This window comes from Procambarus clarkii, chromosome 62 (assembly GCF_040958095.1).
Source record: "Procambarus clarkii isolate CNS0578487 chromosome 62, FALCON_Pclarkii_2.0, whole genome shotgun sequence".
NCBI lineage: Eukaryota > Metazoa > Arthropoda > Malacostraca > Decapoda > Cambaridae > Procambarus > Procambarus clarkii.
This window is the reverse complement of record NC_091211.1, coordinates 32,757,595-32,781,326: the sequence shown is the minus strand read 5'-3', so window position 1 is coordinate 32,781,326 and position 23,732 is coordinate 32,757,595. Positions and strand designations below refer to the sequence as shown.

At 40.3% G+C, this 23,732-nt stretch overlaps 1 protein-coding gene and 1 pseudogene across 1 annotated transcript; one reads left to right on the top strand and one right to left on the bottom strand.

Moving 5' to 3' along the window:
* The first annotated feature begins 1,370 nt into the window (after positions 1-1,370).
* Positions 1,371-2,015, top strand: LOC123766664 (polyadenylate-binding protein 2 pseudogene; annotated as a pseudogene).
* A 20,824-nt stretch (positions 2,016-22,839) lies between these two features.
* LOC138354413 (S-antigen protein-like) lies at positions 22,840-23,349 on the bottom strand. Its single transcript, XM_069308604.1, has one exon. It carries the CDS (start codon positions 23,347-23,349, stop codon positions 22,840-22,842), a length of 510 nt encoding a protein of 169 aa, XP_069164705.1.
* Between the last annotated feature and the right edge of the window lie 383 nt (positions 23,350-23,732).

Genomic DNA, 23,732 nt, shown 5'->3' with positions numbered 1-23,732 from the left:
ATAAGGCAAATGGAACAGTTCATTTCAGTTGCCTTGTGTGGGCCGATAGCAGCTGCCTCGTATGGGCCGATACCAGCTGCCTCGTATGGGCCCATAGCATCTGCTTCGTTTGGTCCAATAGCAGCTGCCTCGTATGGGCGCAATAGCAGCTGCCTCGTATGAGCCAATAGCAGCTGCCTCGTATGGACCAGACAGTACACGAAACAATCGATATAAATTGGTTATGTTTAGATTTAGGAAAGACTTGGGTAAATACTGGTTCAGTAACAGGTTTTTGATTTGTGGAACCAATTGCCGCGTAACGTGGTGGAGGTGGGGTCCTTCGATTGTTTCAAGCGTGGGTTGGGACATGTATGAGTGGGATTGGGTGGTTATCAATAGCAGCTGCCTCGTATGGGCAAAGCAGCTGCCTCGTATGGGTCAATAGCAGCTGCCTCGTATGGGCCAATAGCAGCTGCCTCGTATGGGCCAATAGCAGCTGCCTCGTGTGGGCGCAATAGCAGCTGCCTCGTATGGGCTAATAGCAGCTGCCTCGTATGGACCAGACAGTACACGAAACAATCGGTATAAATTGGTTATGTTTAGATTTAGGAAAGACTTGGGTAAATACTGGTTCAGTAACAGGTTTTTGATTTGTGGAACCAATTGCCGCGTAACGTGGTGGAGGTGGAGTCCCTTGATTGTCTCAACCGTGGGTTGGACATGTATATGAGTGGGAAAGGGTGGTTATAAATTGGAGCTGCCTCGTATAGAACATAAGAACAGAGGGCAATGGGTAAGGCAGAGTCTAGGATCATCCTGGGAGTAAATTAGAATCCTCGTCTCGGCCCTCGTGGATTTGTTCATGAATTGGATTAGTTTAGATTTAGGAAAGACCTGGGTTAATAGGTCTGGTAACAGGGTTGTTGTTTTGTGGAACCAATTTCCGCGTAACATAATATAAATAGGTTCTCTTGATGATTTCAAGCGTAGGTTGGAAATATATATGAATGGGATTGGGTGAATATAAACAGGAGCTGCCTCGTATGGGTCAATAGGCCTTCTGCAATTTCCTTGATTCTTATTTTTTAAAAGACGTCCGCAGGTTTTACACTCGTTGACAAATACACAAGAAGTGGCCGTTAAAACCACGTCAGGTGTATGAGAATATAAGGCCTTCTGACTCTGCATGGGACCATTCTTAACACACCTCAGCCAGAGGCAACACCTTGGGTCTGCCACAACCTAGACGTACCACCGGCCGGACTGCTCATTACAGCCTCATATTATCACGACGCGATCCCAAATTTTATTTATTCTCCAACCTCTCATCAACTGTGCATTGGTCACTATTCCTTGTTATATCCCAGTCAACTCTATTTATTGTGACAATGGAAGATGAAGAACTGATTTATGATGATGTTGATTGTAGCGACGACGATGACGAGAGCTTTGAATGTAGCAGAGACGAGGACACGTCAATTGAAACAAAGCTGGTGGAAATTAAAGCTTATGTCAGTAAAATGGAAGAAGTTCTGAAGGCAATTCGTCAAAGTCAAACAAAGGTGAAAAAACAAGTGACTTTGGATAAACCTCCAGGCGCTGCAGGAGCAACATTACCATTCAATATGTCTACTAAAGAAAAGATAGAAGTGGATGGTCGTTCCATATATGTGGGTAATGTTGACTATGGGGCGACAGGAGAAGAACTTGGTCAACACTTTCAGGGATGTGGTTTCGTGAACAAAGTTACTATACTTACAAATAAATATAATGGCCACCCAAAGGGCTTCGCATATATGGAGTTTGCAGAAAATGACTCAGTTGAGGTGGCCATGGCACTGGATGACTCACTCTTCAGAGGCCGGCAACTTAAGGTAAGGCCTAAGCGCTCAAACCGGCCAGGTATTACCACCAGCAATCGACCTCCACGTGTCATAAGGGCTTTTGACCGTGGGCCACGAAACTTTTATTCTGGATATCGACCAATGAGACCACCATACAGAAGCCGGAAGGTCTTCTACAGCCCTTATTAATGGACATAATGGAAGAAATGCAGACGGTTGGAGATTCTGCTTTACTAAACGATATTGACTCTTTATATGTGCATAAATCAAATGATATAAATTTTTATTAGAAAATAGAAAAGCTATGTAAATAATCAATAAAGATTTATTAAAAAGGTTTTGTTTTACATACCATTAATAGCGTTATAATGAATAGGTGTAAACTTTATACATTATCCATAAGTTGATCCAATATATACATTTTAAATCGAAACCACTTCTTCATATTTAGCACTTGTTGTTTTAGATTCAGTTACTGTGAACATAATGTCCATGTAGCATGGGCTATAGTGAGCCAGTAATTGTATTCGGTTATTCACGATAACCTTGTTACTGTGATATGTGGGTCAAGAATTTTTTTTTAAATTAAAAGAATCCGGTTAGTGAGGCCGTAACACCGATGAACACAATTATAGAACCAATGAGCTGCAAAGATCACATTAGTGGACACAAGGACCAATTGGATAACACTATTGAATTACATAGACAACACAACACGAGGATATCAAGGATAGCAGCAATGTACTTACCCATCAGTGTCTACAGGGAAGTGAGGTCTAGCTCTATGCCCACTGGCCTTATTGTACCTGTATCGTTACAACCAAGTTATTGTGACTGGCAAATTCTTTGCCAAATCGGGGCCTAAAGATCTGGATTTGAAAAACTTTGCTTGACATTGAGCTAATAATTCCCTGTTTTCTATTACTGAAGTAATATCAACTGTTTTTGTGCATGCATTAGCGTTTATATCGTTTAATTTATATCTAAGTGTATGTGTAAAGCACTTTAGAATATTGTTACTTTGAATATTGAAGCTAATCTTCACCTTTGTTCATTTTCCAGTCAGTCAGGTGCTGTCACAGTGAGAGATTGTGTTAGCTGGAGCTCTGGAGTAACATTATTATTGCAATAATGGAAGGATTAGTTAATGATTTGGTGAGTTTGGTTGGAGCTCTGAGAGCAGAGATGGATTCCCTGCGGGAGGAGGTACGACGGCGGAGACTTCGAGAGGAAACGAATGAGGAGGAGACCAGTGTTGACGAGACCTCATCGTGGAGAGTAGTGAAAGACAGGGGTCTTAAGAAGACCTTGACAAGGCCGCCTACAGACGCCCTAAGGACGGCAAATTCATTTGCCGTGTTGGAGGACGAGTGCTGTAGTGCGCCTGCAGCGAGGAAATCAACGAGAAACGGCGGAGCGCAGGCCCCTCAGGCTGCTCAGAAAGTTAGGGCGGTACCGAAGCGAATTTTGGTTGTGGGAGATGCCCAGGTGAGGTATTTAGACAGAACGTTTTGTGCCAGAGATAGGGGAAACAGATTAAGGGTTTGCTATCCGGGACCTGGAATTGGTGATATTGTTGAAAACATGAATGATATTATGACAGGAAATGGGAACAAACCCATTTCAGGAGGTATTAGACACATTTTTGTATTAGTGCAGGAGGTAATGATGTTGGGCGAGTTAGGAGTGAGGAACTAATACAGAGATTTAGGACAGCCATTGAATTAGTTAGGAGCAAGGGAGGAATCCCGATCATATGTGGAATTCTTCCAAGAAAGGGAGTAGGAAATGAAGGGATGTCGAGGGCACTTGGTGTCAATTGCCGGCTGGAAATGTATTGCAAATCAAATGCAATATCTTTCATAGACAACTGGGAACACTTCTATTGAAGAAATGAAATGTATGCTCGTGATGGGGTGCATCTATCCAGGGCTGGGGTTGTTGCTGTTGCGAACTCGTTGGAACCAGTGGTTAGAGGTGTTTGTTTGGGTTTAAACTGTTAGTAGATAGTGGTATGTGAATTGATTTGGAGGAAGGAGGTAATACAATTATGTGTTCGTGGGAGAAAAGAATTGGCAAAATGATCAGGGAAAGAAAAGGGCCTCAAAATAACAATTCACTTAGGGTATATTATACTAACAGTAGAAGTCTAAGAAATAAAATTAACGAATTAAATGCTCTTGTCTGCACAGAAAAATATAGATATTATTGCACTTACCGAAACGAGGATGAATGTAGAAAATAGAGAACTATTAGCTGAATATCAAATAAATGGATTTAAACTATTTCACACAGATGGATATATTAGACGAGGAGGGGGAGTAGCCATATATGTTAGGGACAATTTGAAATGTAGTCTCAAAGAGGGAATCAAAACTGAGCCACACACAGAAACTATTTGGAAAGAATTAAACGAAAAAGCAAATAATATTATAATAGGAGTTATATATAGGCCACCAAATTTAGACAGAATGGAAGCAAAGCATCTATGGGATGAAATATCTAGAGCATCTAGATCTAACATTATTTATGTCATGGGTGACTTTAATTTTAGTGGAATAAACTGGGTGAACAAAACAGGGAATAGTGAAGCAGAAGATTTTGTAGAGTTAATTGACGATTGCTTTCTTACGCAACACATTAAGGAACCAACGCGGGAAAATAATATTTTAGATTTAGTGTTAACTAACAGGGAAACACAAATTAATGACATCGAAATATGGAGTGAGCTAGGGAACAGTGATCACAAAGTAATCAGATTTAGCATAGAATGGAATAGACCTGTAGGAGAAAATTCTGTTAAAGTGCCAGATTTTCGAAAAGCTGATTTTAATAACCTAAGAAATTTTTTGGGTCAAATAGATTGGAAACTCTTGGGTATGGGGTGTGGGATGGTCTTGGTGCGAGACATGAACCCAGCGATAGGTGACGTAAAAGGGGATTTCGATGTGGATTTAATATATAACTTATTTAAGAATATTCTAAACAAAGCACAGGAACGTAGTATACCATACAAATTGAATAGATCGAATACTAATGACCCAAAGTGGATAACAAATAATTTAAAGAACCTTATAGGTAAAAGGAGAGCTTGGTACAAAAGGATTAGGAATGGGGAAGTCAGTTTAGAACAGGAATTCATACAACTGTATAGAAATGTTAACAAAGAGATTAGGAAAGCAAAAAGAAAGTATGAAGTTCGCATAGCAGGGCAAGCAAAGTCAAATCCTAAAGGGTTTTTCAGTTATATCGAACTAAGACTAGGGAAAGGATAGGTCCATTAAAATCTGAGACATGTCAAATAACGGATAATGACAAGGAGATGAGTAGTATTTTTAACAAATATTTTATATCTGTATTTGCTAAAGAAGAACTTAACAAAATGCCTTCAGCCGAACAAGTCTATGTGGGTGGGGATGAAGACAGGTTGACTAGTTTAGCAGTTACTAGGGAGGATGTAATTAAACAATTAGAAAAACTAAAACCAAACAAATCCCCAGGGCCAGACGAAGTGTTTGCCAGGGTGCTTAAAGAATGCAAAGAGGAGCTTTCCGAGCCACTGTCTACCATATTTAATAAATCAATAGAGTTAGGCAGAGTGCCGGAGTCATGGAAGGTAGCTAATGTGGTACCAATTTTTAAGAAAGGAGATAGATCACTTGCGTCAAGCTATTGGCCAATTAGCCTAACGTCTATTGTAGGAAAGTTATTTGAATCAATAATTGCAAATACAATTAGTCTCCATCATGAAAAACATAAATTAATAAATGAGTCGCAACATGGTTTTATAAATGGCCGTTCATGTTTAACAAATTTGCTAACTTTTTATTCCAGCACAGTTGAGGCAGTTGATAGTGGTAAGGATTGTGATGTTGTGTACCTTGACTTTAGCAAAGCTTTTGATACAGTGCCACATGAAAGACTGATTAAAAAAATAGAAGCTCATGGTATTGGGGGTGCTATATTAAGTTGGATTAAGGCATGGCTATTCCAAAGGACACAGAGAGTTAGTATAAATGGGGTTAAAACAGAGTGGGATAATGTTGTTAGTGGAGTACCTCAGGGCTCTGTCCTGGGACCTCTGTTGTTTATAATATATATATAAATGATTTAGATTCAGGTTTGAGTAGCAATATCTGCAAATTTGCAGATGATACAAAAATCGGTAGGGAAATTATCATGGAAGAAGACTCACTATCATTTCAAGAAGATCTAAATTGGCTTTTGAAATGGTCAAAAGATTCGCAGATGAAGTTTAATGCTGATAAATGTAAAGTTCTGAGGCTAGGTAATGATGATAGAGTTACAAGATACGAGCTAGATGGTGTTGAGATTGTGAAGTCGGATTGCGAAAGGGATCTGGGAGTTATGATTAGTAAGAATTTAAAACAAAAGGATCAATGCATGAATGTTCATAATAAGGCGAATAGGACACTTGGATTTATTAATCGAAGCGTTAGTAACAAGACACCTGGTGTGGTTCTTAAGCTATATCTTGCTCTGGTTAGGCCCCATTTAGATTATGCAGTTCAGTTTTGGTCGCCATATTATAGAAAGGATATAAATTCACTTGAACGTGTCCAACGTAGGATGACTAAGTTAATTCCCCAAATTAGAAATGTTTCATATGAAGAAAGATTAACGAAGCTTAAGTTGCATTCACTGGAAAGGCGAAGAGTTAGGGGTGACATGATAGAGGTTTACAAGTGGATGAATGGACATAACAGGGGGGATATTAATAGGGTATTAAAAATATCAACACAAGACAGAACACGAAACAATGGGTATAAATTGGATAAGTTTGGATTTAGGAAAGACTTGGTTAAATACTGGTTCAGTAACAGGGTTGTTGATTTGTGGAACCAATTACCGCGTAATGTGCTGGAGGTGGGGTCCCTCGATTGTTTCAAGCGGAGGTTGGACAAGTATATGAGTGGGATTGGGTGGTTATAAATAGGAGCTGCCTCGTATGGGCCAATAGGCCTTCTGCAGTTGCCTTTGTTCTTATGTTCCTATGTAATACCCTATTAATATCCCCTTTGTTATGTCCATTCACCCACTTGTAAACCTCTATCATGTCACCCCTAACTCTTCGCCTTTCCAGTGAATGCAACTTAAGCTTTGTTAATCTTTCTTCATATGAAAGATTTCTAATTTGGGGAATTAACATAGTCATCATACGCTGGACACGTTCAAGTGAATTTATATCCATTCTATAATATGGCGACCAAAACTGAACTGCATAATCTAAATGGGGCCTAACTAGAGCAAGATATAGCTTGAGAACCACACCAGGTGTCTTGTTACTAACGCTGTGATTAATAAATCCAAGTGTCCTTTGACCATTTCAAAACCCTATCTAGATCAACTTGAAGTGATAGTGAGTCCTCCTCCGAATTAATTTCCCTACCGATTTTCGTATCATCGGCAAATTTGCAAATGTTGCTACTCAAACCTGAATCTAAATCATTTATATATATTATAAACAACAGAGGTCCCACGAGAGAGCCTTGAGGCACTCCACTTACAACATTTTCCCACTCTGACTTGTTTCCATTTATTTTAACTCTGTTTCCTTTGGTATAGCCATGCCCTAATCCAGCTTAATATAGCACCCCCAATACCATGAGACTCTATCTTTTTAATCAGTCTTTCATGTTGCACTGTATCAAAAGTGCAATGTATTAAGTTCCTCTTTAGTAAATACAGATACAAAATATTTATTAAAAATACTACTCATCTCTTCATCACTATCTGTTATTTGACCTGTCTCAGTTTTTAATGGACCTATCCTTTCCCTAGTCTTAGTACGATATAACTGAAAAAACCCTTTAGGATTTGTCTTTGCTTGCAATCTAGATCTAACAGTATTTATGTCATGGGTGACTTTAATTATAGCGGAATAAACTGGTTGAACAAAACAGGGAATAGTGAAGCAGAAGATTTTCTAGAATTAATTGACGATTGCTTTCTTACGCAACACATTAAGGAACCAACACGGGAAAATAATATTTTAGATTTAGTGTTAACTAACAGGGAAACGCAAATTAATGACATCGAAATAGGGAGTGAGCTAGGGAGCAGTGATCACAAAGAAATCAGATTTAGCATAGAATGGAATAGACCAGTAGGAGAAAATTCTGTTAAAGTGCCAGATTTTCGAAAAGCTGATTTTAATAGCCTAAGAAATTTTTTGGGTCAAATTGATTGGAAAGGCTTGGGTATGGGGTGTGGGCCGGTCTTGGAGCGAGACATGAACCCAGCGATAGGTGACTTAAATGGGGATTTCGATGTGGATTCAATATATAACTTATTTAAGAATATTCTAAACAAAGCACAGGAACGTAGTATACCATACAAATTGAATAGATCGTATACTAATGACCCAAAGTGGATAACAAAGAATTTGAAGAACCTTATAGGTAAAAAGAGAGCTTGGTACAAAAGGATTAAAAATGGGGAGGTCACTTTAGAACAGGAATTCGTACAACTGGTTAGAAATGTTAAAAAAGAGATAAGGAAAGCAAAAAGAAACTATGAAGTTCGCATAGCAGGGCAAGCAAAGACAAATCCTAAAGGGTTTTTTCAGTTATATCGTACTAAGACTAGGGAAAGGATAGGTCCATTAAAAACTGAGACAGGTCAAATAACAGATAGTGATGAAGAGATGAGTAGTATTTTTAATAAATATTTTGTATCTGTATTTACTAAAGAGGAACTTAACAATATGCCTTCAGCCGAACAAGTCTATGTGGGTGGGGACGAGGACAGGTTGACGAGTTTAGCAGTTACCAGGGAGGATGTTCTTAAACAAATAGTAAAACTCAAACCAAACAAATCCCCAGGGCCGGATGAAGTGTTCGCTAGGGTGCTTAAAGAATGCAAAGAGGAGCTTTGTGACCCACTGTCAACCATATTTAATAAATCAATAGAGTCAGGCAGAGTGCCAGAGTTTTGGAAAGTTGCTAATGTGATACCAGTTTTTAAGAAAGGAGATAGATCACTTGCGTCTAACTATCGACCAATTAGCCTAACGTCTATTGTGGGAAAGTTACTCGAATCTATAATAGCAAATAAAATTCGTCTTCATCTTGAAAAACATAAATTAATAATTGAGTCGCAACATGGTTTTATAAATGGCCGTTCATGTTTAACAAATTTGTTATCTTTTTATTCTAGCATTGTTGAGGCAGTTGATAGTGGTAAGGATTGCGATGTTGTATACCTTGACTTTAGCAAAGCTTTTGATACAGTGCCACATGAAAGACTGATTAAAAAAATAGAGTCTCATGGTATTGGGGGTGCTATATTAAGCTGGATTAGGGCATGGCTATACCAAAGGAAACAGAGAGTTAGTATAAATGGAATCAAGTCAGAGTGGGAAAATGTTGTAAGTGGAGTGCCTCAAGGCTCTGTCCTGGGACCTCTGTTGTTTATAATATATATAAATGATTTAGATTCAGGTTTGAGTAGCAACATTTGCAAATTTGCCGATGATACGAAAATGGGTAGGGAAATTAATTCGGAGGAGGACTCACTATCACTTCAAGTTGATCTAGATAGGGTTTTGAAATGGTCAAAGGATTGGCAGATGCAGTTTAATGCTGATAAATGTAAAGTTCTGAGGTTAGGTAATGATGATAGAGTTACAAGATACGAGCTAGATGGTGTTGTGATTGCGAAGTCGGATTGCGAAAGGGATCTGGGAGTTATGATTAGTAAGAATTTAAAACAAAAGGATCAATGCATAAATGTTCGTAATAAGGCAAATCGGACACTTGGATTTATTAATCGCAGCGTTAGTAACAAGACACCTGGTGTGGTTCTCAAGCTATATCTTGCTCTAGTTAGGCCCCATTTAGATTATGCAGTTCAGTTTTGGTCGCCATATTATAGAATGGATATAAATTCACTTGAACGTGTCCAGCGTAGGATGACTAAGTTAATTCCCCAAATTAGAAATCTTTCATATGAAGAAAGATTAACAAAGCTTAAGTTGCATTCACTGGAAAGGCGAAGAGTTAGGGGTGACATGATAGAGGTTTACAAGTGGATGAATGGACATAACCGGGGGGATATTAATAGGGTATTAAAAGTATCAACACAGGACAGAACACGAAACAATGGATATAAATTGGATAAGTTTAGATTTAGGAAAGACTTGGGTAAATACTGGTTCAGTAACAGGGTTGTTGATTTGTGGAACCAATTGCCGCGTAACATTGTGGAGGTGGGGTCCCTCGATTGTTTCAAGCACGGGTTGGACAAGTATATTAGTGGGATTGGGTGGATATAGAATAGGAGCTGCCTCGTATGGGCCAATAGGCCTTCTGCAGTTACCTTTGTTCTTATGTTCTTATGTTCTTATGCTATGCGAACTTCATAGTTTGTTTTTGCTTTCCTTATCTCTTTTTTAACATTTCTAACCAGTTGTACGAATTCCTGTTCTAAAGTGACCTCCCCATTTTTAATCCTTTTGTACCAAGCTCTCTTTTTACCTATAAGGTTCTTCAAATTCTTTGTTATCCACTTTGGGTCATTAGTATTCGATCTATTCAATTTGTATGGTATACTACGTTCCTGTGCTTTGTTTAGAACATTCTTAAATAAGTTATATATTGAATCCACATAGAAATCCCCATTTAAGTCACCTATCGCTGGGTTCATGTCTCCAAGACCGGCCCACACAACATACCCAAGACTTTCCAATCAATTTGACCCAAAAAATTTCTTAGGCTATTAAAATCAGCTTTTCGAAAATCTGGCACTTTAACAGAATTTTCTCCTACAGGTCTATTCCATTCTATGCTAAATCTGATTTTTTTGTGATCACTGTTCCCTAGCTCACTCCCTATTTCGATGTCATTAATTTGTGTTTCCCTGTTAGTTAACACTAAATCTAAAATATTTTTTTCCCGCGTTGGTTCCTTAATGTGTTGCGTAAGAAAACAATCGTCAATTAATTATACAAAATCTTCTGCTTCACTATTCCCTGTTTTGTTCAACATGTTTATTCCACTAAAATTAAAGTCACCCATGACAAATACTGTTAGATCTAGATGCTCTAGATATTTCATCCCATAGATGCTTTGCTTCCATTCTGTCTAAATTTGGTGGCCTATATATAACTCCTATTATAATATTATTAGCTTTTTCGTTTAATTCTATCCAAATAGTTTCTGTGTGTGGCTCAGTTTTGATTCCCTCTTTGAGACTACATTTCAAATTGTCCCTAACATATATGGCTACTCCACCTCCTCGTCTAATATATCTATCTGTGTGAAATAGTTTAAATCCATATATTTGATATTCAGCTAATAGTTCTCTATTTTCTACATTCATCCACGTTTCGGTAAGTGCAATAATATCTATTTTTTCTGTGCAGACAAGAGTATTTAATTCGTTAATTTTATTTCTTAGACTTCTACTGTTAGTGTAATATACCCTAAGTGAAATGTTACTTTGAGGCCTTTCTATTTCCCTGATCATTTTGCCAATTCCTTTCTCCCACAAACACATACTTTTATTACCTCCTTCCTCCAAATCAATTCCCATACCTCTATCTACTAACAGTTTAAACCCAAACAAACACCTCTAACCACTGGTTCCAACGAGTTCGCAACAGCAACAACCCCAGCTCTCGATAGATGCACACCATCACGAGCATACATTTAATTTCTTCCATAGAAGTGTTCCCAGTTGTCTATGAAAGATATTGCATTTGATTTGCAATATCTTTCCAGCCGGCAATTGACACCAATTGCCCTCGACATCCATTCATTTCCCACTCCCTTTCTTGGAAGAATGCCATATATGATCGGGATTCCTCCCTTGCTCCCATCAAGAAGAGATCTTTACCTCAGATGGAGTTGACTGCATTGCTAGTGGGAGTAAGATTGGCTCATTGCCTGGCAAAAACACTCAATAATATCCACTTAGGTGAGATTGTAGTGTGGTCAGACAACGAGGCAGTCTTACAATGGGTAAGAAACAATAACAACAAAACTCCTTACGTCAGTAATCGCGTCAGGGAGATTCATGATTTATCTGCTGGATATAAATTTAGACATGTTCCTACTAAGGACAATCCTGCAGATTATTTATCTCGAGGGTTAACATTAAAACAACTTGTCAAGTCTTCGCTGTGGTTCAATGGACCTTCATGGCTTGTTGGTGGTCAGTGGCCCAAACAAAAGCCACAAGTCATAGTGACCAATATCACCACTCCCATGAAAGAACCAGAACCTCAACGAATATTAGCCATTGTTCCTCACCATTATTCTAACTTAAGCAAATTGCTACGAGTGACTGCACATGTGTTTGATTTTCTTGCTAAGGTAGGAATTCGACATAAGTTTCCCAATCCTATCCTCTACTGGATCAAACGTGCACAACAAGAGACATATGGAAGCGAATATGAAAATCTTCCAGATAAATTAACTAAGTCTCTAGGCATCTGGTATGATGCCAACACTCATAACATACTAAGATGTGGAGGACGTTTGCTACATGCAAAAATTGATTTGGACACTAAGAATCCAATTCTTCTACCTCGTCATCACATCATAACCAAACTTCTTGTCTTACATCACCATCAATATGGTACCTTACATGGTGGAGTTTTAGATACTCTCACCGACCTTAGACAAAAGTACTGGCTTCCTCAAGGTCGTCAGACGGTTAAGACAATTATTAAATCTTGTGTAATCTGTAAGAGATACGACGCTAGAGTATGTCCTTACCCAGGACCTCCACCACTCCCAGAAGAGCGAGTGGTTCATCTTCGTCCTTTCGAAACCACTGGTGTTGATTATACAGGAGCCTTACTCCTCACTGGTAACCCAGATAATATACCAGTGAAGGCGTACATTTGTCTCTTTACGTGTGCTACAACCAGAGGCATACACTTAGAGGTCACTCCAGACATGAGTGCTGAAGCCTTCATTCAAGCTTTCCGCAGATTTGCTGCCCGCCGATCGTGTCCTAAATTAATGATATCGGACAATGGTTCCAATTTTGTGGCAGGAGAAAGTTGTTTGCGAGAAGTCTGGAACCACCCAGAAGTACAGTCAGTCCTACAGAGACGACAATGTCACTGGAAATTCATAGCACCGAGAGCCCCTTGGCAAGGTGGGTTCTATGAGCGAATGGTAGGCACAGTCAAGAAGTGTCTAAGGAAAACTTTACACCGACAAAAGGTCCGTTACTCGGAACACCAAACTATTGTTGTGGAAATCGAGGCGCGAGTCAATAACCGCCCAATAACCTACCTGTCTGATGATTTCACCCAGAGAGAACCTCTGAGCCCCTCACATTTGATCCATGGAGGTCTACTGAGCCCTCTCATCCCTTTAGCCGAAGAGGACCCTGTAGACCCGTCACATGTGACCAGAGGAGACTTGGTGGAAAGCTACCAGCATCTCTCCAGAGTTATTAACAGGTGGAATGAGGTGTGGACTCGAGAGTACTTCACAGCTCTACGAGAGTACCACTACGGAGCTTCGAGTCCTTACAATAAGGTGCAATTAAAACCAGGAGACCAAGTACTAGTCGACAGTGATGGACCAAGGTCAGAGTGGCCTATAGGCAAAATTGTTGCCATTCATCCAGATCATCAAGGTGTCCTGAGAGTAGTTAAAGTTTTATGCCGAGGCAACACTACTCTAAAAACTTTAGAGAAGCTGGTTCCCCTTGAACTGACTGAGCAAGAATATCAGCCAGATCCAGTTTCCCCAATAATTTCCGAGGACAATAATCCTGATCCTCCAAGCAACCGCCCCACTAGAGCTGCTGCTCAACAATGTAGGCGGAATTTGCAAGCCTATTACAACTCTGAACAAGAGTAATTTCTTTCACATCCCACTTAGATAACTATGATGATGCTGCAATGGGATGTCGAGTAACAAACCATTACAAGTCACTATGACCCAGGACATTCCCATCACAGTAGATTCTGTTGTTTAAATTGTGTGAGTTAAAATCTTTAAATATTGTGTAGGCTACAAATAACATGTTTCATTTGACATGTGATTAGCAAGACTTAAGTTCTTGTAAGTCCTTGATAAATACGGAACGTTCGTTATGTGTGTACTAACATACTAACATATTAACCTACTAATGTACTAATCTTGATATCAACTTCGGGATAGGTCAGTACTCCACAGTACACTACGACCCTAAAATCCTCCCCCCCGGAGTTATGTTGGAAATTTCCAACACCGAATACAACACTGTTGTATTCTCATTAATTATTACTAATTCTACTAATCATTGTAGTAAGTAAAATTAACATAACGTAGAATTCACATGTACTAATAATTTCATCTGTGCAATAGGCTAGAATTCTCACGTCACCCGACGCCAGTATTGCGTCAGATTTCATTACAATAAACACATTATATCCAATGTATCTGAGAATTGAATTCGATTCTCTATAACCAAGGCGTTCTGTGTGATAATTAATTACAGATGAGTTGACCTCCAACTAAAAGCCGAATAGAGCGTTAGAGTCATAGCAGTTATCTAGTAATGAAAATTAACGTCACAAGTGAATGCCATGGAGAGACATTAATTCCTCTCCCATATGTGTTTACTACCACGAAACTGGCAAATAATAATATTTCCCTCTTCTAAATAATAAACCCGTCCTGTCTCCAACATTTCAAGCACAAATGCGAGAAATACTAATATTCATGACAATAATTTGTCTAATAACGCGAGACGCGGCGTGGGTGAGGAGGGCTCGCCAGTACACGTGTGCATAAGCTCTCGGGCGGAACTGTTCGCATCGTGCTCACGAGGAGACGCCATTATCCAGTCATCAGGGTAAACGTTGTCCATCCTCAGAAGAAAGTCACCACTGTGAGGCGTGAACAACCTTGCAGACAATATCTTCAACTGGTGTCATTGTAATATAAGGAACCTTTTTAATCTGGTTCTTGACTACACGTGACCGACCAGTGAAGCGCGCCATTATCCAGGATAGGTGAAGCTAGAGCCTGAGGCGCGAATTTCGGCAATCTTAAAACTTATACAGTGCCCATATTAGCTTAGTATCTTATCCTTATTTGATGCATCGTATAGGGTGTAGAATAGTAGCTGGGTGATTTGTCGTGATGATGTATACCAACACCAAACCACAGGTTATTACCCATTATCTCTTATTAATATTAATTTCTTGAACATAGAGATTCAGTAGTTTAATTAGTTGCTACTGTAAATATTTGTTTTGCAGCACGTGAGAAGAATTCTCCCTGCTGCCCTCTCCCATGTTAATCCATCCCACTCGTCATCTAGCCGAGTCCAGGATATTCAGAGGAAGCATCGTGACTTACCCAAAGGAATCGTCATTCAGCTAAGATTCCTTTGTTTTCCTTTATTAATTATCTGAAATTATTTACATGCAGAGCTCTTTTGGATTGACATGTGTTTATTGTGATTATCATTATTATACTCATAATCTATGTTCCCATTAATGGTAATGACATTAGTTTATAATAACTCATAGGATTAGATTATTATATTTTGGATTAGTGAACGAACCACACTAGTTCCTGGACGTACTGAGTTCCAGTAATAACCCCCCAATGTAGGTGTTTGAGGTTTGATTCATTTAATTATACAGCCCATTAATTATTTCTATGATCATATTCTCTAGTATTTTATCCATAGTTACTGGTTCATCTAGGAATTATCTAATGATCAGAAATTCTCAGTTTCCCTCTTTACTATAAAAGCGGGTGGTCCTTCGTAATTTAATTTACTACATTAATATTTAAATAATTAGATTCAAGCCCCAAATGTCCCACAAGAGTAGAGTCATCTAGGGATCTGTGGAGCTGTGTCCCAGAATCCCGCCTTGCCTGTCTGTGTATCTGGTTACAACAGGGCAACTTCTTATTGGGAGTTGCAAAGAGTGTTCACACGGGGTTGTGATAGGGGGGAGTCACTGTTGGACTCCCGCCTAGTTACGTGGGTCTCTCCTGGGGGGCGGGAGGACCCCTAAGTTTGTGATTATAGTAGCTGTCAGGGAAACCGAGACACTATTGATTGCCTGCTTGTGTCTTTGTTTCAGTGGATATCCTTCATTTGTTCAGTTAGTTCATGTTGTCAGCCTGAAGTGTCAGCAAGATGGAGCCTGCTGTCACTTCACGAGGGGCTGTTGAATAGCTGTGTTGCAAATGCCACTTGATGTACAATAACGTAACCATTTGCTGTGGTGTAACTTAATCTGTGATATTTTTCTTTGTTTTGCAATATTGCGTCATCAGTGGGCACACCTGTGTTCAGGTTAGCTCAGTATGCAGCCTCACAGCAAGGGTTGCTATTTAGCTGTTTGTTATCGTGCCACTGGATGGACATTAACGTAACGTAAACTCGGTAATGTAGTAGTTAGTCTCTTGTTATTAATAAATTGTTATGTTATAGAAAACAGTCTTTGATGTCAACCCTTCAACCATATTATTCCACCATGTTTCTGCATATTATTATTAAATGTTGATGTGATCTTGATAAGGCGGCTGTTCTTGGGAATTCGAATTCCAATTCATAGCGCCACATCAAATATAAATATTTGATTGTGAGAACCCGTCGGTTACCCTTTATTAGTTTTAACGTCCTGTTTAACTAGGAGGAGCCAGCGGCCTATTGTGGACAGGTTTTCACCCTTGGTGGTGGAGGCCTGGCGGTTTGCTCCCGCTTTTCCTTTTTCTACTGGACTCATGCTTAACTGCCGTGAGCAGCCTTTAAACTTGTAGTCCACCTCCTAAGGGAGGTAGGCGTAGAGAAAAATCTCACAAACTATAGGTGACTAAAATACCTTTCGTCCTCTTGACATAAAGCTCGCCTTTCGACAAACTAACACACTTCGTAGCAATCTAGTTCACACTGCTCCTCCTGCTGCTGGTGTCTACTCTATTTCCTGTTCGTCTTGTCCTCTCCAATACTTTGGCGAAACTGGCCGTACACTGAATGACAGACTTAAAGAACACAAGAGAAGTGTTAAGTCTGCAGACACTAACAATGCTCTCTTCTGTCATGTGAGGGATTCTAATCATCCTATTGATTGGTCTTCCTCCAAAATAATCTTTCCTGCCTCTACTCTACACAGACGCCGTCTTGTAGAATCTGCTCTAATACACAATGTACCCAACATGAACTTGAGTCCTGGCTTTGTTGCTGTGGACTCTTCCCTTTCACAGTATATACTTAAATACTCTAATCTTTCTAACAAACGTGACCTAACATGAGCTTACCCTTCCATTTATCTTTCTTTCTCTTTCCTTTTCTTTCTCTCTTTTTTCTGTTCATTGTTTTCTCTTACGTTCCCTTGCTATCCTTTTCTTATTCCAATTACTATCCCTTTCTCATTCGGTGGTTATAAAAGGAGCTGCCCCATATGGGCCAATAGGCCCTCTGCAGTTCTTATGCCTACTATTATCCCCTCTACTACACCTTACCATTCGTTTCCTTTTGCCTTGCTCCTCACCTCTCTCTTGCCTATTTATTGCCTGCATCTATTATTTATTTATTGCAACTATGTTGGAATAAAAAGTTAGCAAATTTGTTAAACATGAACGGCCATTTGTAAAACCATGTTGCGACTCATTTATTAATTTATGTTTTTCAAGATGGAGACGAATTGTATTTGCAATTATTGATTCAAGTAACTTTCCTACAATAGACGTTAGGCTAATTGGCCGATAGTTTGACGCAAGTGATCTATCTCCTTTATTAAAAATTGGTACCACATTAGCTACCTTCCATGACTCCGGCACTCTGCCTAACTCTATTGATTTATTAAATATGGTAGACAGTGGCTCGGAAAGCTCCTCTTTATAGCTCCTCTTATATAGCTATTAACTCTTATATAGCTATAGAGCTATAGCTCTTATAAGCTCCTCTTATATAGCTATTTGTATAGCTATGGTGTCTGCTCCTTGATGTAGAGCAGGTATAATTATTGACAGCCTGATATTTCTTGAGGCTGGTTGTAATTTACCTCATTTAGAGGTTAGCTACCTACCTAATAATAAGCAACTAAGATTTGAGTGGTACCTTGGTTTCACTACAGGTGTTCCTCAGCTTAGCTCTTCAAAATCAGCCTTGGATGGGTAGTGGACTTACAGTAACACTCAAAGACATACATAGAAATATGCAATAAAATATAATTACACAATAAATGGTTAATCCCACCCTTGATAGGGTCAGCACAAAAGAATAATATATATGTCACTAACTAGCTCAAGCCTAGTCGTGAGAATTTCTACTTAAGAAACTACAACTTATTTAGTCTATGCTTGTGCCAAATTCAACACAATCACAGCCTAAATTGCTACCTAATAAAGGTTGGCAAAGATTATATTGTGGTGCAATAATGTGCAAATAATTGTGCTGTGTTTTTGGGTTTTTTGGATTTTATATCATATACACTTGTATAATTATGTGTATAAGAAATTAAATGAACACAAGAGAATTAATTGTGTTTGGCAAGTATTCTACTGCCGTAAATATTATCTAACTCCTGAATGTACTCCTAATGGTGGAATAAAATGTTATCAGGGTTAGTAATGATTAACTAGTATGAGATCAGTAATTTATATTAGTATACTGGATCCCTAAATGTTAATGATCCACTGACTTGAGTGAATCAGTAACTATAACATGGATTCAGGCTATAATGGACAGTCTGCTGACAGCCTTATATTGAAACATTTGTATAGCCCAAATGGTTAACACATAATTGGTGTTAGTGATTAATATAAGTTATGAGCTGTTGCTCCTGGTGACCTAAAGATTCTTACTTCAGTATGAAGTGTAGGCCTAAGTGTTGTGGGCAATAAACTGTGTCCCACGAGTGCTACCTTATGCATAAGGTATAAGTAGCAATGAATTGGTGTGACTTAGGCTAACTGATGTGTTACACTGTTGGTTGACACAATTAATTAAAAGAGTTAGTCTTGATTACATCACACAAGGATTAGTTATTATTAATTAGTATTTGTAATTATAATTTATGTTTATCCGGTTCGAAGAGGACCATAATGTGGGACATTTGGGGCTTGACTCTATATATTAAATTATTAATGTAATAAAAATCAATTACGAAGGACCACCCACTTTTATAGTAAAAGAGGGAAACTAAGAAAATATGATCATAAGCAAATTCCTAGATGAACCAGTAACTATGGATAAAATACTAGAGAATATGATCACTGAAATAATTAATGGGCTGTATAATTAAATGAATCAAAACCTCAAATACCTACATTGGGGGGGTATTACTGGAACTCAGTACGTCCAGGAACTAGTGTGGTTCGTTCACCAGTCCAATGTATAATAATCTAATCCTATGAACATTTATGAAATTATTACCGTTATCATTAATGAGAACATAGATTATGAACATGAATAATAATAATCATAATAAACACATGTTAATCCAATGAACAGAGTTCTGCATGTAAAAGAGTACAGATAATAGAAATCGAGGAATACAAAAGGAATCTTAGCTTAAAGAAGATTTCCAAGAAGTTAGTCACAACGCATCCTCTGATTCTCCTGGACTCGTCATGGAACACTGGGAGTTGATTAACATGGGAAATGACAGCTCGGAGAATTCTGCACACACGCTGTAAATCAAAGTGTTTTCAGTAGCAACAGATTAAACTACTAGATTTCTATGTTCAATAAATTGATATTAATAATAAGGGAAAAATAATGACCTATAGTTTGTTGTTGACGCACAGTGTCACGACAAGCTACCCAGCTATAAACCTACCCCCTATAAGATGCATCAAATAAGGATAAGGATACTTAGCTAATATGGGCACTGTGTAAGTTAAGGCTTGCCGAAATTCGCGTCCTAGGCTCCGGTCTAGCCTATCCTAGATACTGACGCGCTTCACTGGCCGGTCACGTGGTATTACATAGAACTAAATTTAACAGGTTCTGGTCGAATATCAAATTAAATCTCTTGACATTCGACTTGTTATGTAAATGACACTGACACCAGTGAAGTTAAGGTTCTGCAAGGTTCTTCACACCTCACAGTGGCGACTTTCTTCTAGAGGTCTTGATGGCGTCTACCCTGGTGGCTGGGCAATGGCGTCTCCTCGTGAGCGCGTTGTTTCGTGTACGCGTCTGCTCGTGAACGCGTCACCTCGTGCACTGGCGTCTCCTCCGTCCCGCTCCGCGTCCCGCGTTTGTTACTCAAATTATTTATTGTGAATATTATCATTTCTCACAGTTGTGATTGAAATGCACGGGTTAGGACGAGTTTATTATTTAGAGGAGTTAAATATTATTATTCGCCAGTTTTATGATAGTAAACGAACAATGGAGATGAATTAAAGTCTCTCCAGGGCATTCACGCGTGACGTTAAATTTAATACTAGATAACAGTTATAACTATAAACGCTCTATTTGGTCTTAGTTGGGGATCAGTTTATCTGTAATTAATTATCACACAGAACACCGTTGTTTATAGAGAATCAAATTCAATTCTAAGACACATTGGACATAAATGTGTTTATTACAATGGAATCTGACGCAATACTGGCGTCGGGTGACGTAAGAATTCTAGCCTTATTGTACAGATGTAATTATTAGTACATGCGAACTCTACGTTGGGTTAATTTTACTCACTACAATGATTAGTAGAATTAGTAATAATTAATGAGAATACAACAGTGTTGTATTTAGTGTTGGAAATTTCCAACAAGCCACAAGAAATATGGAGGGGATGATATAAACACCAATGTATTTTGTATTTTACTTAAAACTCATTCAAAGACATCACAAGATTATATCAATAAGCAAACAGCTGTTTCAGGCGGGAGTCGCTGGTTCCCACACATATAATATGAACCCACCAAGCCGGCAACACTCCCCCTCTCGTCAATGTCAAAATCAGCTGGGCGACTACCCCCCGCGCGAATGTCACTTTATCTGTTTGCTTGGCGTGACGCGCCAGTTTCTTTAAGTTCTCAAAGATCACTAGAAGTTCGAACACACAGTATTGCGACAACAGCACGTAAACACTTAGCTACACTGATCTTGTGCTCAATCAAACATTTCTATATTAAAGGTGACAATAGTTCACTGTCATGGTATTACACACTGCCCTTCATTTAATGATAACGGATGCAGGTATATATCACTGGAGTTCTCAGTAATTCCTCTCGTGGGCGATAACACAATTAATCACTGCACACATGAATGATTATTCAATACACGAGCATAGACATATATATATATATATATATATATATGGATGAGTCATAGACATTGATAATGATAATAACATAGTTACTGGGCACATAGCCTAACTCCAAACACTGATATAATTATATATATATATTCTCTCACTATATGATGATATTAAAGTCTCATTAAAGACATTATCCACACAGTAAATTCATCAATTACTCTGGGTGCCTGTACACACCAATAATAATCATAAATATCGTGGGTACTTTATGTAGCCCCACTGCACACTTGTACCTTACTGTGACATAGGTGAGCCTTGCTCACGACATACAAAATACTCTGGCTAAATAATATAGCTGACTAAAGGGGAATTGGGAGGGAAACTAGAATCACCTACTTCCACCTATCCTCCGATGAGAGTTGAGTTGTAGCTCCTGGTCCTGGCTCCTGCCTCGTGTAGGGAACGCCCCCACACACACACTGTCGTGTCCTCCAGGAACTCAATCAACGTCCCACCGTAAGCGCGTCGTCTCCGTGCCTTTTCACTGCAGGTCCGTGCTCCTCCTCGACTTCTTGTAGGGTTGGAGTCGGTCTCCTGGCCGTCGACTTCTCCTCCCTGCTACGGCTGCCTGCCTACGTCTCGGCTGCAGTCGTTCGGATTCCCGAATAGTTTTCTTCTTCCTCTGCTTCCCAGTGGCTCGGTTCAGCCACTACGCCGTCACAAACGGGTGAGCTGTCTCAGACGTCGCATACGTCACTGCACAGACTTCACTTCTTCTTGCACAGTACCTGTCCTGGAGCACTTGTTGCTCAATATCCCGTCGATTCCCTCTCTGGTCCAAGACATGAACGAAGGAAGACCTCACAGAGTACTGGCAGACTTCGGGTGACGCGTAAAATCCACGGGAGCGGGAAACAACTGTCAAACTGACAGGACCAATCTTCGCACGTCCAACCACCTTGACGTGTCATGTCAGACTGATTCCCTCACAAAGGATTGGCTCAGCAACTACGTTATCACTGTGGAGCTATCAGCCGTCGCATAAGTCGCTGCCTAGACTCCACTCTTGCACAACACCTGTTCCTGGAGCACTTGTTGCTCAATATTCTGTCAATTCCTTCTCTGGTCCAACACATGAACGAAGGAAGACCCCACAGGTGATGGCAGACCACGGGTGATGCGTAAGTCCTCCGGAGACGGGGTAAACTGTCCAACTGACAGGACCCCCCAGCGCACGTCCGACCTCCTTGACGTGCTGTCTTAGAATGATGGCGCCGCCGTGGCGCTCTGACCAGACCCCCTTTCCTTCGTGACGTCATATTCGCCACGGGAGGTTTTCATTGGCTCCCTGTGCCACGAAGCTGTCGGTGACCAATCTGGTGTCACTGACGTCACACAGTTTTGGCAGGAAAACAGGAGAGCCAGTGCCATATTGGCTTCCTAAAGGGCCTAAACCACAGCCCAAAATATTCTTCTTTGATAAATTTCTCGGCACTCCGAGAACACTACATTCCCCCACATATATCAAACTGATGCCTGCGACGTAGAGAACGCTCGGGTAAAGTGGACATGACTCTTACAGCAGGCGTGGGAGAAATATAAGGGGGGAACACCGTCACACACGTCATCCTCACCGTCACCCTGCACGTCTACCTCACCTTAAACCTGCTCGTCATCCTCACCTTCACCCAGCACGTAATCCTCATAATTACCCTGCACGTCATCCTGACCTTGGACCTGCACGTCATCCTCACCATTACCCTGCACGTCATCCTCACCATCACCCTGCACGTCATACTCACCTTAACCCTGCACGTCATCCTCACCTTCTCCCTGCACGTCCTCCTTACCTTCGTCCTGCACGTCATCCTCACCTTCACTCTGCACGTCATCCTCACCATCGTCTTGCACGTCATCCTCACCTTCACTAAGCACGTCATCCTCACCTTCTCTGTGCACGTCATCCTCACCTTCTCTGTGCACGTCATCCTCACCTTCTCTGTGCACGTCATCCTCACCACAACGTTGCACGTCTTCCTCACCTTCACTCTGCACGTCATGCTCACCTTCGTCCTGCACGTCATCCTCACCATCACGTTGCACGTCATCCACACCTTCACCCTGCACGTCATCTTCACCAGCACCCTGCACGTCATCTTCACCATCACACTGCACGTCATCCTCACAATCACCCTGCACGTCATCCTCACCTTCGGCCTGCACGTCATCCTCACCTTCACCCTGCACGTCATCCTCACCTTCGCCCTGCACGTCATCCTCACCTTCACCCTGCACATCATCCTCACCTTCCATTGCACGTCATCCTCACCATCACCTTGCACGTAATCTTCACCATCACCCTGCACGTCATCCTCATTATCGCCCTGCGCGTCATCCTCACCATCAACCTGCTAGTCATCCTCACTTTCGCCCTGCACGTCATCCTCACCATCACTCTCACCTTCGCCCTGCACGTCATCCTCACCTTCACCCTACACGTCATCCTCACCTTCGCCCTGCACGTCATACTCACCTTCTCCCTGCACGTCATCCTCACCATCAACCTGCTAGTCATCCTCACCTTCACCCTGCACGTCATCCTCACCATCACTCTCACCTTCGTCCTGCACGTCATCCTCACCTTCACCCTGCACGTCATACTCACCTTCTCCCTGCACGTAATCCTCACCATCACT